Source organism: Oncorhynchus gorbuscha, linkage group LG11 (assembly GCF_021184085.1).
Source record: "Oncorhynchus gorbuscha isolate QuinsamMale2020 ecotype Even-year linkage group LG11, OgorEven_v1.0, whole genome shotgun sequence".
Classification (NCBI taxonomy): Eukaryota; Metazoa; Chordata; class Actinopteri; order Salmoniformes; family Salmonidae; genus Oncorhynchus; species Oncorhynchus gorbuscha.
In genome coordinates, this window is record NC_060183.1 from 41,199,512 (window position 1) to 41,212,328 (window position 12,817).

Below are 12,817 nucleotides of genomic sequence, written 5' to 3' on the forward strand. Positions count from 1 at the left end.
CGAGCAAGGAGGCCTACAAACCTGACTCAGTTACACCAGCTCTGTCAGGAGGAATGGGCCAAAATTCACCCAACTTGTTGTGGGAAGCTTGTGGAAGGCTACCTGAAACGTTTGACCCAAGTTAAACAATTTCAAGGCAATGCTACCAAATACTAATTGTGTGTATGTAAACTTCTGACCCACTGGGAATGTGATGAAACAAATAAAAGCTGAAATAAATAATTCTGTCTACTATTATTCTGACATTTCACATTCTTAAAATAAAGCAGTAGTCCTAACTGACCTAAAACAGGGAATTATTACTATGATTAAATATCAGGAATTGTGAAAAACTGAGTTTAAATATATCTGGCTAAGGTTTATGTAAACTTCTGACTTCTACTGTATCAGTTGCTGGCCTATCCCTCTGTACTGGTACAGATCTACTACTCACACCACTCCTCTCAGGATCCCTCCCCCTTGACCCTTCTTCCTCTACTTTCTTCACTGCCTCAGCATATGACAACTTCGACACTACTATCCTGGAATCCTCAACCTGCCTCTCTCACACCTGACATTTCTGATCCCCAGCCCCATGAGCACCACTACAATTAACACATACTGTACCACTACTTTCCCCAATGCTACACATTCATTTGTCTCATGTTCTTCTGCACACTTCTAACACCTAGGAACCTCCCTCCTACACACTGCTGCCACATGCCATATTCAGCACAAAAGCTCATACAGGATAACTTCTATATCCAAACAGCACTTTGTCAGGCAAAAACATCAAAACTCAAAAGAACAGACAATGACTATTCTATTTCACCACTCACGCCACCCTGTCTGAGTTTGACCAAACAACGAGCATCACAAACCTTCTTTGGTATAATGGCCTTTGCAACAATGATATGTGCATTCCGCCACCTACTGCGCGGCTGGATAATAAAGATCCCAAAAAGGAAATAATGCAGGGTTAAAAACGTTTTTAAAAGTATATATATACTTTTTAAAACTTTATATATATATATACACACACACAAGCTATCAATAAAGAAATTTAAATCAGCCTGCTTTTCCCACATTTTAATCAGGTCCCTATAACACAGGCTCAGACGGATCCTGTGAGGGCGGGACATTTGAGGCCCAAAAACGTATCGGTGGCAGATATAAGGATGTCCAGTTTCTTGTCATTCTTAGACATGTGCAGTACAGTTAATAACTGTGGCTATAAAGTCTACAAAATCCACCTTCACAGTAAGTGTATCCAGATCACTTGATTGACTTCTAACATTTGTAACTGGTTGTGGTGTATTCCCCACCATATCACCTTCAGCACTGTGGCCTCTTGCCCCTTCAATGCTATCACCGCCTCCACATAGGACCTTCACTTACAAGACCTTAACAACAATGCAGTTTTAATAAAATAGTATTAAGAAAATATTTACTAAATTAACTAAAGTATTTTTTTTAAAGTAACACTATGAGGCTATATACAGGGGGTACCGAGTCAATGTTCGGTGGTACAGGTTAGTCGAGGTAACTGGTACATATGGGTAGGGGTAAAGTGACTATGTATATATAATAATACTTTTTTGAAGGCAAACCGCTATTTTCACAAAGGTGATTTTACGATTATTTTTGGGTGTGGGACAGGCATGGGGCATGCGCAATCAAATGTCCCATCCCAAGTATTCCACAGTCCACATATTGTAGAATGCGTTCTTTTCCAAACCAGCCAAGCCAAAATGTGTAAACCATTGCATAATTAACCATATCAAGAGATTATCTGCTCTGGCGTATCTAATTATGAGGCCAGAATACTTGAAGAGATCACAAAAAGTGAAGCAACAGTGCTTCAGCATCTTTGGTACCACATAGTTTCTAAACCCATAGGTACAATTTGTAAGTCGCTCTGGATAAGAGCGTCTGCTAAATGACTTAAATGTAAATGTAAATGTAATGTAATGTACAACATCGCGAGATTTCCGGGAATGCTTGTAAAACAGACCAAACAGAAGTGAAATATTCGTCCTTAGTTGTTCCTTTTCTAGAAATCTAAAGGCACAACCTAGATTCGGGATAATGTCTTAAGTAGCTGAACATGTTACTACTCCAACCTCGTGAAAGTGACAAACTGACACGTTTTCATTTTCGTAAGAAATTACTTTATATCGAAGGATTACCTTTGAGTTGACGGCTTGCACATGCGCAATTTGGCGCTAGAAGACCGTTTCGACCCGATGACATGTTTCTACGCATGAGTTTAGCAAGCCAACATCGCCATGACATCGCCTACAAGTGTGAGTGGGGATTTCTATTGGATGAACAGTTTTAGCCTATCTTCATACTGTACTGTATTTATTGGTACTTGTATGAGGTCAAAGCGCATGTGAGGTCTGAAAATAAACTCTATATGGCGACAGAAATGCTTGCTTTAGCTATCTCCAGCTGTGCATATACTGTATATCCAACTGTGCTCCTCCATGGTGCTGCTCCTGGAGAAATATTACAGTATCTGTCTGGCTGTTGCAGAGATGTTTGAAACTTCTTTTCAGTTTCTTTGGTGTATGTTGAATGTTGATTACAATGGAAATCATATGCAGCATTTCGTTTTGACGCAACAAAAAAGGGCATTTACTGTGCTGACAATTTTACCACAAAACCTCTATTTTGCTAAAATCGGAGATTTTAAAATAAATAGCATTTGGTAAAATGAAGAAATATTAAAATCAGGAAGATGTTTGTAATGATGATGATCTAGGATCAGCTTTAACATTCCCAATCATAACCATAGTCCTTTACGTCAAAACTCAAAGCTGAGGTAGGACCAGTGCTTGTAGCAAAGATCACAGCGCCTCCCCCACTGAGAACGGTTGTGATTTATTAGTATCCCCATTTATTTGATTTATTAGTATCCCCATTAGCCAACGCCAATGGAGACAGATAGCCTTACCGAGGTCTGACATATAACGAAAAAAAAACATTACAAACAAGACTTTACAATTTACATAATTTAAAAACATGAACATGTAGTGTGTGTGTGTCATCTATCAGTTACACATACATGTCAGTACATACACACAACAAGTAGAACACATGGGGGAGAGGCATTGTGCCGTGAGGTGTTGTTTGCTGTTCGCTTGCACTATATGAGATGGAAGGGAGTTCCATGCACTCATGCTCTGTATAATACTGTAGGTTTCCTTGAATTTGTTCTGGACCTGCGGACTGGTGGCACGTCTAGTGGGGTGAGTGTGTGTGTCAGTGCTTTGCGTAAGTCTACCATGCAAACAATTTGACATTTCCAACACATGAATGGTTCTTATAAAAACAACAACTGACACAGTTAGTCCGACCTCAAGTCTTAGACAAGAACGACTGGTATGCATAGTGTTAATGTTAGTCCTCTGATTATGAAGATGAAGAGCAAGATGTGCTGCTCATTTCTGGGCCAGCTGCAGCTTAACTAGGTCTTTCTGTGCAGCACTTGATCTTATGGCTGGACAATAATCAAGATCAGATAAAACTAGAGCCTGCAGGACTTGATTTGTGGGGTGTGGTGTCAAAAACGCAGAGCATCTCTTTATTATGGACCATTGAATCTATATGTTTTTACTATGACTGTTTACAATCTAAGGTAACACCAAGTAATTTAGACTCCTCAACTTGTTCAACAGCCACACCATTCATTACCAGATTCAGCTGAGGTCTAGAACTTAGGGAATAATTTGTACCAAATACAATGCTCTTAGTTTTAGAGATGTTTAGGACCAGTTTATTACTGGCCACCCAATCCAAAACAGACTGCAACTCTTGGTTAAGGGTTTCAGTGACTTCATTAGCTGTGGTTGCTGATGGTTGAATCATCCGCTTACATGGACATACGTGCTTTGTTTAATGCCAGTGGCATGTCATTGGTAAAAATAGAAAAGAGTAGAGGGCCTACTGGTACACCCCACTTGACATGTTTGACATTAGAGAAGCTTCCATTAAAGAAACCCCTCTGTTCTTTTAGATAGATTCTGAATCCACTATATGCCAGAGGTTGAAAAGCCATAACACATACGTTTTCTCAACCAATTGTCAATAATATCAAAGGCTGCACTGAAATCTAACAGTATAGCTCCCACAATCTTCTTATTATGCATTTCTTTCAACCAATCATCAGTCATATTTAGTAAATATTTTCTTAATAGTGCAGTATGTGTTGAGTGCCCTTCTCCATAAGCATGCTGAAACTCAAGCACAATTTTTTCCAACTGTTTGCTAAGAGCTGGCAGCAAGCTGATAGTTCTGCTGTTAGTACCTCTTTACCACTCTTGGGTAGCAGAATGACTTTGGCTTCCCTCCCGACCTGAGGACAGACTTTCCTCTCATATTAAAGATATTTTTTTATTTTATTTATTTATTTTATTTCACCTTTATTTAACCAGTTAGGCTAGTTGAGAACAGGTTCTCATTTGCAACTGCGACCTGGCCAAGATAAAGCATAGCAGTGTGAACAGACAACACAGAGTTACACATGGAGTAAACAATTAACAAGTCAATAACACAGTAGAGAAAAAAAGGGGAGTCTATATACAATGTGTGCAAAAGGCATGAGGAGGTAGGCGAATAATTACAATATTGCAGATTAACACTGGAGTGATAAATGATCAGATGATCATGTACATGTAGAGATATTGGTGTGCAAAAGAGCAGAAAAGTAAATATGACAGATAGGAGTCTGATACCATCCTCAGTAGCTTTCCATCTAAGTTGTCAATGTCAGATTGTCACTATTGATCAATAACAATAATTTTTCCACCTCTCCAACACTAACTTTACAAAATTGAAACTTGCAATTGCTTTTCTTTCCTTTTTTGAGTGAGTGACTAGTTTACCACACCCACAGAGTAAAATATTGTCTATAGCGTAGAAATGTATGAACACCAAAAATAGTTTTTTTAAATTTTTTTACTTAAGGTTAGGCCTAATGTTCGCAGTGTGGTTAAGGTTGTTTAAAATAAGGTTTTAAGAGGATACATTGTGGAAATGGGCGGGGTTTAGGCATAATTTTTACTTTGCGGCTATGGTAACTAGTGATGATAAACTGATGTCGCGTTCAAGTAATAGTCGGAACTAGGAAACTCAATTTCCGACTTGCCAACTTGTTGTAGTTATACACGTGCCGCGTTCGACGAAATTACAAGTCGGAAATGTCCGAGTTTCGTAGATCCAACTAGCATTTGAACAAGGCATGAGCCCCCACAAACAAACCACATCATCTGCGTCATTCCCCGCCACCCTGGCCGCCCTAGATGTCAGCCATTTTACATAGCAATCGCGACTGAATTCGTCCCCAAAAAAGTAGCTAGCAATCAGGCCTAAATACAAATTTATATTTACAGCTGACAACCGCCTGAAGTGCAAAAATGGAAACCGAAGGCCAAGTTGACTTCAGCACAGACGAGTTTCCGGAGGGCTCCAAGATAAACGCAAGCAAAAACCTGCAGGATGACGGGTAAGCGACGAACCAGCTAATGTTATTTAAGTAACATTACAGTAGCTAACTTAATTTTAAGCGTAACTAGTTACTGTTATTTTGCCAGCTGGAGACTAGTGGTTGGAGTGGTAACAAGCCAAAGTTTGCTAGCTAGCTAGCTAATGTTAGTCCATGTTGTGATCGTGCATAGCTAGCTAATTAGTGATAGCTAACTTGTTAACTATCTTACCAGCGCGTCATATCTGGCTCAGTTGGCTGACGACGTTAACTTGACTAACCCAAGTTGTCACTGCGATATTTATAACTTTCGAAAAGCATTGATTTTTGTCAGATTGTCATTGGTGTAACGTTCGTGTCAATGGTCTTGTTGGTTATTGTCCTGTCCTGAGCATACACTCAGTGGCCCGCCGAGACTAGAGTCAGAAGTGTGACGTGTGACGAAGTTTACTGATTCAGTGACAAAGTGACAAAGCTGTTGCCTTTATAGTTAACCGTTCTAGACAGCTCGAATCATTTAGGCCCAATCAGCTTGCAGGTGATAGCTATCAAAGCTTGACCTAATGTAAATATGAGTCATAGTTAGTGACTCAGCTTGTTAGGGAGGTAACTTCAAGATAATTTTAGTCTGAAATATCACTATCAGTCAGTAGCTGTAAGGATGTAGTTATGACTGTCTGATGTCGCCTGTATTAGTCTCCTTCATTCTCCATTCACAGCAAGATGTTCATCGGTGGGCTCAGTTGGGACACCAGCAAAACGGACCTCATGGATTACCTGTCTAAGTTTGGAGAGGTTCTAGACTGCACCATCAAAACAGACCTGATGACGGGCCGGTCCCGGGGCTTTGGCTTTGTCCTCTTCAAAGACGCAGAGAGCGTAGACAGGGTAGGCACTAGAACAGACTGAGGACAGGGCATGATGCCTCTAATTGTCTTCCTTTCTTAAATCTGCACAGATGTGAAATAACTAGATAGGTTTGAAGACTTACATAGTTGGCATCCACTCACTTTACTTGAACAATCACACACACACCCAGTTTCACTGACACTTTGTCCTGTGTGCAGGTTTTGGAGCTGAAGGAGCACAAGCTGGACGGGAAGCTGATCGACCCAAAGAGGGCTAAAGCCATGAAGGGGAAAGAGCCACCCAAGAAGGTGTTTGTCGGGGGCCTCAGCCCAGACACCCCGGAGGAGGAGATCAGGGAATACTTTGGCGCTTTTGGAGATGTGAGCGAATGCTTGTACTGTCCAATATATTCATGTTTTATAAATGGTAGACCCATGCTTTTAGGAAGTTGTATGTCCACTGAGCAAGTGTTGGTGCAATGGAGCTGATGCTATTGTATGATGAACTATCCTTTTCACATGGTACAAAGACTGGGAGATTTGCAGAATGTTATGATTACTGTCTTCATAGCAGCTAACTGAGAGAAACTCTTGTGTTGTTTCCAGATTGACAGCGTCGAGCTTCCCATGGATACCAAAACCAATGAGCGGCGCGGTTTCTGCTTCGTGACCTACTGTGAGGAGATCCCTGTCCAGAAGTTGTTGGAGTGCAGATACCACCAAGTCGGGGGCGGAAAGGTAGCTGGCGTCCGCTTGTTCACAGTGAACCCTGTTACCCAGCTTGCGCTGATGGGCAAAGCTATTCTTTCTATGCTATTTAATCAACTTAGTGTAGACAGTGATTTTGAAGAATTATGTTTGTAGACAAATAACTTCAAGAAAATGTCAGCACTGTTTTTCAGAAGTGTTTTGGTTCATGGTGTGTTTTCTCTGCAGTGTGAAATCAAAGTGGCCCAACCCAAAGAAGTGTACAGACAGCAGCAACAACACAGAGGAGAGAGGGGGGGCTACGGTGGAGGCGGAGGATACAGGGGCCGGGGACGAGGAGGTATGTACAGCTACATCTAGCCTATGGCACTGAAGAATGCACATCAGAAGAATGTTTAAATTCAATCAACTTTATTCTTCCACAAGGGAATTTCTTGTGTGGCATTTGACACATGCAACAATGAACATGCTGATGACCGAACAGGGCATGCATTGCAGTATATTGAAAAGAAAGACATACAAGTGTCTTTGAAACTACAATACAGACTTGTCACACTAAACCTTTCCATTGTCTCTGTGCAGGTCAGAGTAGCTACAACCAGGGTTACAATGGCTACTATAGCCAGAACTATGGTAGCTACGGCAACGGATACAACCAGGGATACAATGGCTACACAGGCTATGACTACTCTGGCTACAACTATAATAGTTATGGTTATGGACAGGGATACGACGACTACAATGGTAAGCTACACTGTTGATGGCAACTATCGAAACAAGCAGTGCCTTTCAGCCCCCAGCAACAACTCTTGTACCTATAGCTAAGACAACAGGTGGAAAAATGTCTTCTTGTATGTACTCAATAGCTCTGGAAAAAAATAATAAAACGGATGTCTGTAATGCTGCCTGCCTTGGGTCTCTTTGCTCTGGTGCATGTTTGTGAGGGGTCCTCCATATCCAGGCAGTGCACTTTGTTATTTTATAGGGAACACTTGCAACATTAATGATCATTGAGCCCATATACAGTTCTATAAGATTACATTTGTATGGCACACACAATTAAGAGTACTTGTAGTTACATTCCTGGGTATATAGAGTAAAGCACACCTTAATGTACAGAGTCTCTTTAGCACATTTGAATTGTTTTGTCGTGTACACCAAATAGGCGCAGTGAAATGTACAGGGTCAGCCATAGTAGTATGGTATTGACCTTTTGGCTAATGGCCTAATGCTTGAACCGCTATGCTACCTGCTGCCCAATCTTGACACATAATTGCATCTCAGTACTGATACAATAACATTCCATTTGAAAGTCCAAGAAAAACAAAAACAATTAGGTACACAAACTACAGACTACATCCTACTGATTATTTATGATTTCTTGCTGCCATTTACCCCATAAAGGAAAGTGAACTTAAATTCTCATGTCAACTGAACTTCAATTGATAACACCTTGATAGGATTTCCTCCTACAACTGTTTTGTTTCTGTGAAGTTCTCCTGTGACCCTTAATTTTCCTGACCTCTAACCCTTGACCTTCCCCATAGGCCAGCAGAGCAGCTATGGGAAGGCCTCTCGAGAGGTCACAACCCACCAGAACAACTACCAGCCTTACTGAGCTGATCTAATCCAACAAGACCTGCTTAGACCTCTGGTAAGACCACACTCTCACCTTCACATTAGGCCTGACCTAAAAAAAAATAAAAAAAACACTTAAAGATCAATAGACACTAAACAATTACTCTGAAACCTATCAAGAGAGAAAGCAAGTGGTTTCGATTACCATGCACCCCCCTATTCTGACATAAATCTAAAGAGTCATGTCTATAGATCTTTAATGGAAAAAATGCTTCTGTAGTGGTTTGCCTTTTTTATTAAGCTCTCCAGAAAAAACGTAAGCGTTTTTCTGTAGATTGTCCTTTTCCCCCTTGCTTTTTAACAGGTGTTCATAAGGAAATAACATAAAGAGACTTGATAGCATTGTTAACAGGTAAAGTACTGCTAACGGTACAGAGTAAGGACCTATCCTAAGTTTTCCTTTTCTTTTCCTAACTCTGATGTTGTACCTTGTTTGTACCTGCCAGCGGGGACTTCATTGCAGGCCGTGTGTCACCTGACCACGACAATCTCTGGGCGTCGCACATAGCGGGCAGAGAGCACGGCATGCACAAGAAAACGCTGTCCTGCGGTATGGTCTCTTCACACTTCCTGTAACCAGCGATTTTAAACAAAAAGAAACATAAGAAAAAGGACAAATTAATCTCTTTTTCAGTTTAAGTGTTTGCTTTAACGATTTGTCAAATTGATTTTTTACAGGATATTAATATGAAACAGTACAAATGTACCTCGACTTGTATTTATGCATTGTCTTAATTTTAGTGGTCTTGTGTTTCAGTTCTGGAGCTTCAGCTTTTTGTTTGTTTCTATAATGAACCCCTTTCTTAAACTCAATGCTTGCTTTTTCTTTATAGCCCTTAGCGAACTTCACTTGATAAACAACTTTTTTTATTTTTTTTTACTTAGGTGTTAAAGATCATATGTAAACCAGCTTTATGATGCCATAAAAAGCTGACGACTCAAAATGTAATATTTGAGCCATTTGTGTAGCTGGCTTGAAACTTCCACCAAATGTTTTTACCTTTTTATAGTTTAGATATGGTCATGTTTGGGCGTGCTCCTTAATGGTGAAATTGAGCCACCAATTCATTGGAGCTGAAGCTTTTGCTGGCCGGTGAGCTGTTACAGAACAGGCTACAGAACCTTGGTGAAGCTGCGAGTTCTACATATGATCTTTAAAACGGAATGGAGAGAAACAAACTATTAATAGTTTAAAGTTGACGGCACAAGCAGAAGTTAAACAGTGAAACATGGACGTGCAAGGTTCACTGTGCCCTACAGAGCTCCAGAGTTGGTAACACCTACTGTGTTGTGTCCTTGTTTGCAGACGGACTGGGCTGGCTGGTGGACTGGAGAATGACCCTGTATCCATGTGGCAGCATTGGGGGATGAATCCTATCGTGTCCTCAGATCAGCTCATGTTTTAAACACCAGAATCCTCTTCCTGAGATGAAGACATGCAGCGCTTCTGACTTTGTAAATAGCGAGGTTGACATTTTTGGGGGTTCTTGTCCCCCCCCCACTTCCCTTCATCTTGTACTGTGCTGAGGTTGTAGGTCTAGGTTTCATCATGATTTAATGTGTTCTTATTAACTTGATTTAACTTAGCCTGTTTTTCGGTTTTAAACTTGGATTTTTCTGCAGTGTTTTGGATAAAGGTATTATTAAAGAGGGTACAAAAGAGATGTGCTTGACTTTGTACTTGATATTCTGTTCTGCATTTCATAACACCAAACCATAGCTGCTGCTCTAGTCATTGACTTGAACATTAGGCCTGTAGGTACGACTTCAGCCTAGGTGCAATAATCATTACACGTGAAATAATGTTTTCACACATTTATGTACTGAGAATAAACACTGCCTTGTTTTTTCTAGGATGTCATAGTTTTTGACATCCGTGCATGGAACCTGTGAGTTGGATGACAACTCCCCTGTCATCCAAACTGTTGTGACCGCAGTGCGATTCAAAGCATATAACTACATTTGTGCTATTTGGTTTTAAGAGGTCTAGAAAAATGAGCACCTCCCTCAAGCTAGTTTCCACCATTTTATACGTGACGCCATTTATGTTTACGTAGCTAGCGAGAAAGCAAGCTGTCAACTGCCGTTATCTTGCAAAATATACTAGATGAAGTAGGACCGTAGGTAATAGTCAGCGAAACCAGAAGGATTGCTCATCCGTGGTGCCTAATATTCGTTTTGTGTCTGGTCTTTAGCAAGATAATGTTACTAACCTGGGGGGAAAACAACGATTTCCGATTCGAAAGCAATTCAGACAAGACGAAACACGCTCGCTAGCACGCATCATCGACAGCAGCTGATCAACTAGTTATTTGAGCAACACCAACATGTCGGAGGGTCTTGAATCCCGCGAAGATCCAACTGTGGGGGAAATTGATTGATGCCAGCAAAAAACGAACAGGATGAGGGGTGACTGAGACCGCTAGCTAACGTTGGATAACTGATGTTACCTATATTGCTAGTTAGCTTAGCGTCGAGTAAGTGACAAGTAGCTATTTTGTTGAATACTTTTGGTATTTCCTCGCATCGTTGGGTAACTTCTATGAGGAATCACTTTTTTTTTTAAATGCCAGTACCTAGCTAGCTAAAACTCACCTTTAGGGTATTGTGGCTGTCGCGTCCATCAGCTCTTTTTGGATGTAGAGTTGTGTATGTGCAGATTGCTGTTACACCCGTCACCACATAATAAACGGGAATACATTTACATTTACATTTAAGTCATTTAGCAGACGCTCTTATCCAGAGCGACTTACAAATTGGTGCAATCACCTTATGACATCCAGTGGGACAGTCACTTAACAATAGTGCATCTAAAACTTAGGGGGGGGGTGGGGTGAGAGGGATTACTTAACCTATAGAATCAATGTGTTGAAAATTCCAAATGGTTTGCATAGTCAATTTACACACAGCACTGACACACACACTTACCTCATCAGACATGCCACCAGGGGTCTTTTCACAGTCCCCACAGGTCCAGAACAAATTCAAGGGAAAGTACAGTATTATACAGAGCCATGAGTGCATGGAACTCCCATCTTATGTAGCACAAATGAACAGCAAACATGGTTACAAAAAACGAATAAAGCAACACCCCAAAGAATGATGCCTCTCCCTCGTGAACTACTTGTTGTGTGTATGTACTGACATGTATGTGTAACTGATAGACACACACACACACACACTACATGTTCATGTTTTTAAATGTATATCAATTGTAAAGTGTTGTTTGTAATGTCTTTTTCGTTATATGCCGGACCATAGTAAGACTATCTGTCACCATTGGTGTTGGCTAATGAGCATCCTAATAAATCAAATTTTAAAAATCCTTTACATCTTGTAAAAGCTGCTGTACGCATTATCCAAGCATGCTCTTGTTAATTATCATAATCATATCTCTAATGATAACATTGACCCTAATCCAAGACTGGCTGTGTTCCCTCTAATGTAATGGCTTCAACTCCTTTCCCTCTTTCCCACTGATGGGTGAAAGGAAAGCAGATGAAAAAGGGAATTGGAACACAGCCAGAGTCCTTGTGTTGGGAATTGGTAATCATAATTTAACATGTTTGTATCTGCACTATCTTTAAATGCAGGAAAATGTGTGTTGGTCTGGAGCTGGGACACAACAAAGAAGGATTTGAAGGATTACTTCAAGTTTGGGGAGGTGGTAGACTGCACCCTGAAGCTTGACCCCATGACAGGTCGGTCTCGGGGGTTTGACTTTGTCCTGTTCAAAGCAGCTGACAGTGTTGATAAGGTATTCCTGATTGTATATGTTGTGAATATGACATGGCAGCAATGGGATGTGAGTCTTTTCTGCCCAATCAGTTTCTTTATTATAATTTTTACACAAGCTGAATGGGAAGGTGATCGACCCTAAGAAGGTCAAGGCCATGAAGAACAAGGAGCCAAACAGGAAAGTCTTTGTGGAGGTCTTTCTCCAGACACCCCCGAGGAGAAGATCAGGGAATAATTTGGTACCTTTGGAGAGGTAGGCTACAGTAGACTCACATTTGACATGGTCAGATGTTCTTTAGAGAGTGTGCTCGCCTGGGTGCCAATATAAATGATTGAATCAGATCAGTCCAAAGCAATTACCTGAAAGAGCTGATATTTACTCTTTGTTTTCTCGTCGCCTGTGTGTGCAAGTTGACCA

At 40.8% G+C, this 12,817-nt stretch overlaps 1 protein-coding gene and 1 long non-coding RNA gene across 4 annotated transcripts; one reads left to right on the forward strand and one right to left on the reverse strand.

Moving 5' to 3' along the window:
* The first annotated feature begins 5,245 nt into the window (after window positions 1-5,245).
* On the forward strand, window positions 5,246-10,325 carry LOC124048644 (heterogeneous nuclear ribonucleoprotein D-like). Of its 2 annotated transcripts, XR_006841264.1 has the most exons (9): window positions 5,246-5,488; window positions 6,187-6,355; window positions 6,535-6,696; window positions 6,922-7,053; window positions 7,252-7,363; window positions 7,606-7,767; window positions 8,571-8,677; window positions 9,108-9,211; window positions 9,968-10,325. XR_006841264.1 is itself a non-coding variant. In XM_046369630.1 (8 exons), the coding sequence occupies exons 1-7, from the start codon at window positions 5,400-5,402 to the stop codon at window positions 8,639-8,641; spliced, it is 897 nt and encodes a 298-aa protein (XP_046225586.1). In that variant the 5' UTR covers window positions 5,248-5,399; the 3' UTR covers window positions 8,642-8,677; window positions 9,968-10,325. The 2 variants fall into 2 exon arrangements, 1 of the variants encoding a protein (XP_046225586.1); XM_046369630.1 differs by lacking the exon at window positions 9,108-9,211 and having other exon boundaries at window positions 5,248-5,488.
* On the reverse strand, window positions 7,418-11,423 carry LOC124048646. 2 transcript variants are annotated; one of them, XR_006841265.1, is made up of 2 exons: window positions 11,257-11,423; window positions 7,418-9,231 (listed from the first exon to the last, which is right to left on the reverse strand). It is a non-coding gene; the product is annotated as an uncharacterized LOC124048646 (long non-coding RNA). The 2 variants fall into 2 exon arrangements; XR_006841266.1 differs by lacking the exon at window positions 11,257-11,423 and adding an exon at window positions 10,875-11,250.
* Window positions 11,424-12,817: the final 1,394 nt, after the last annotated feature.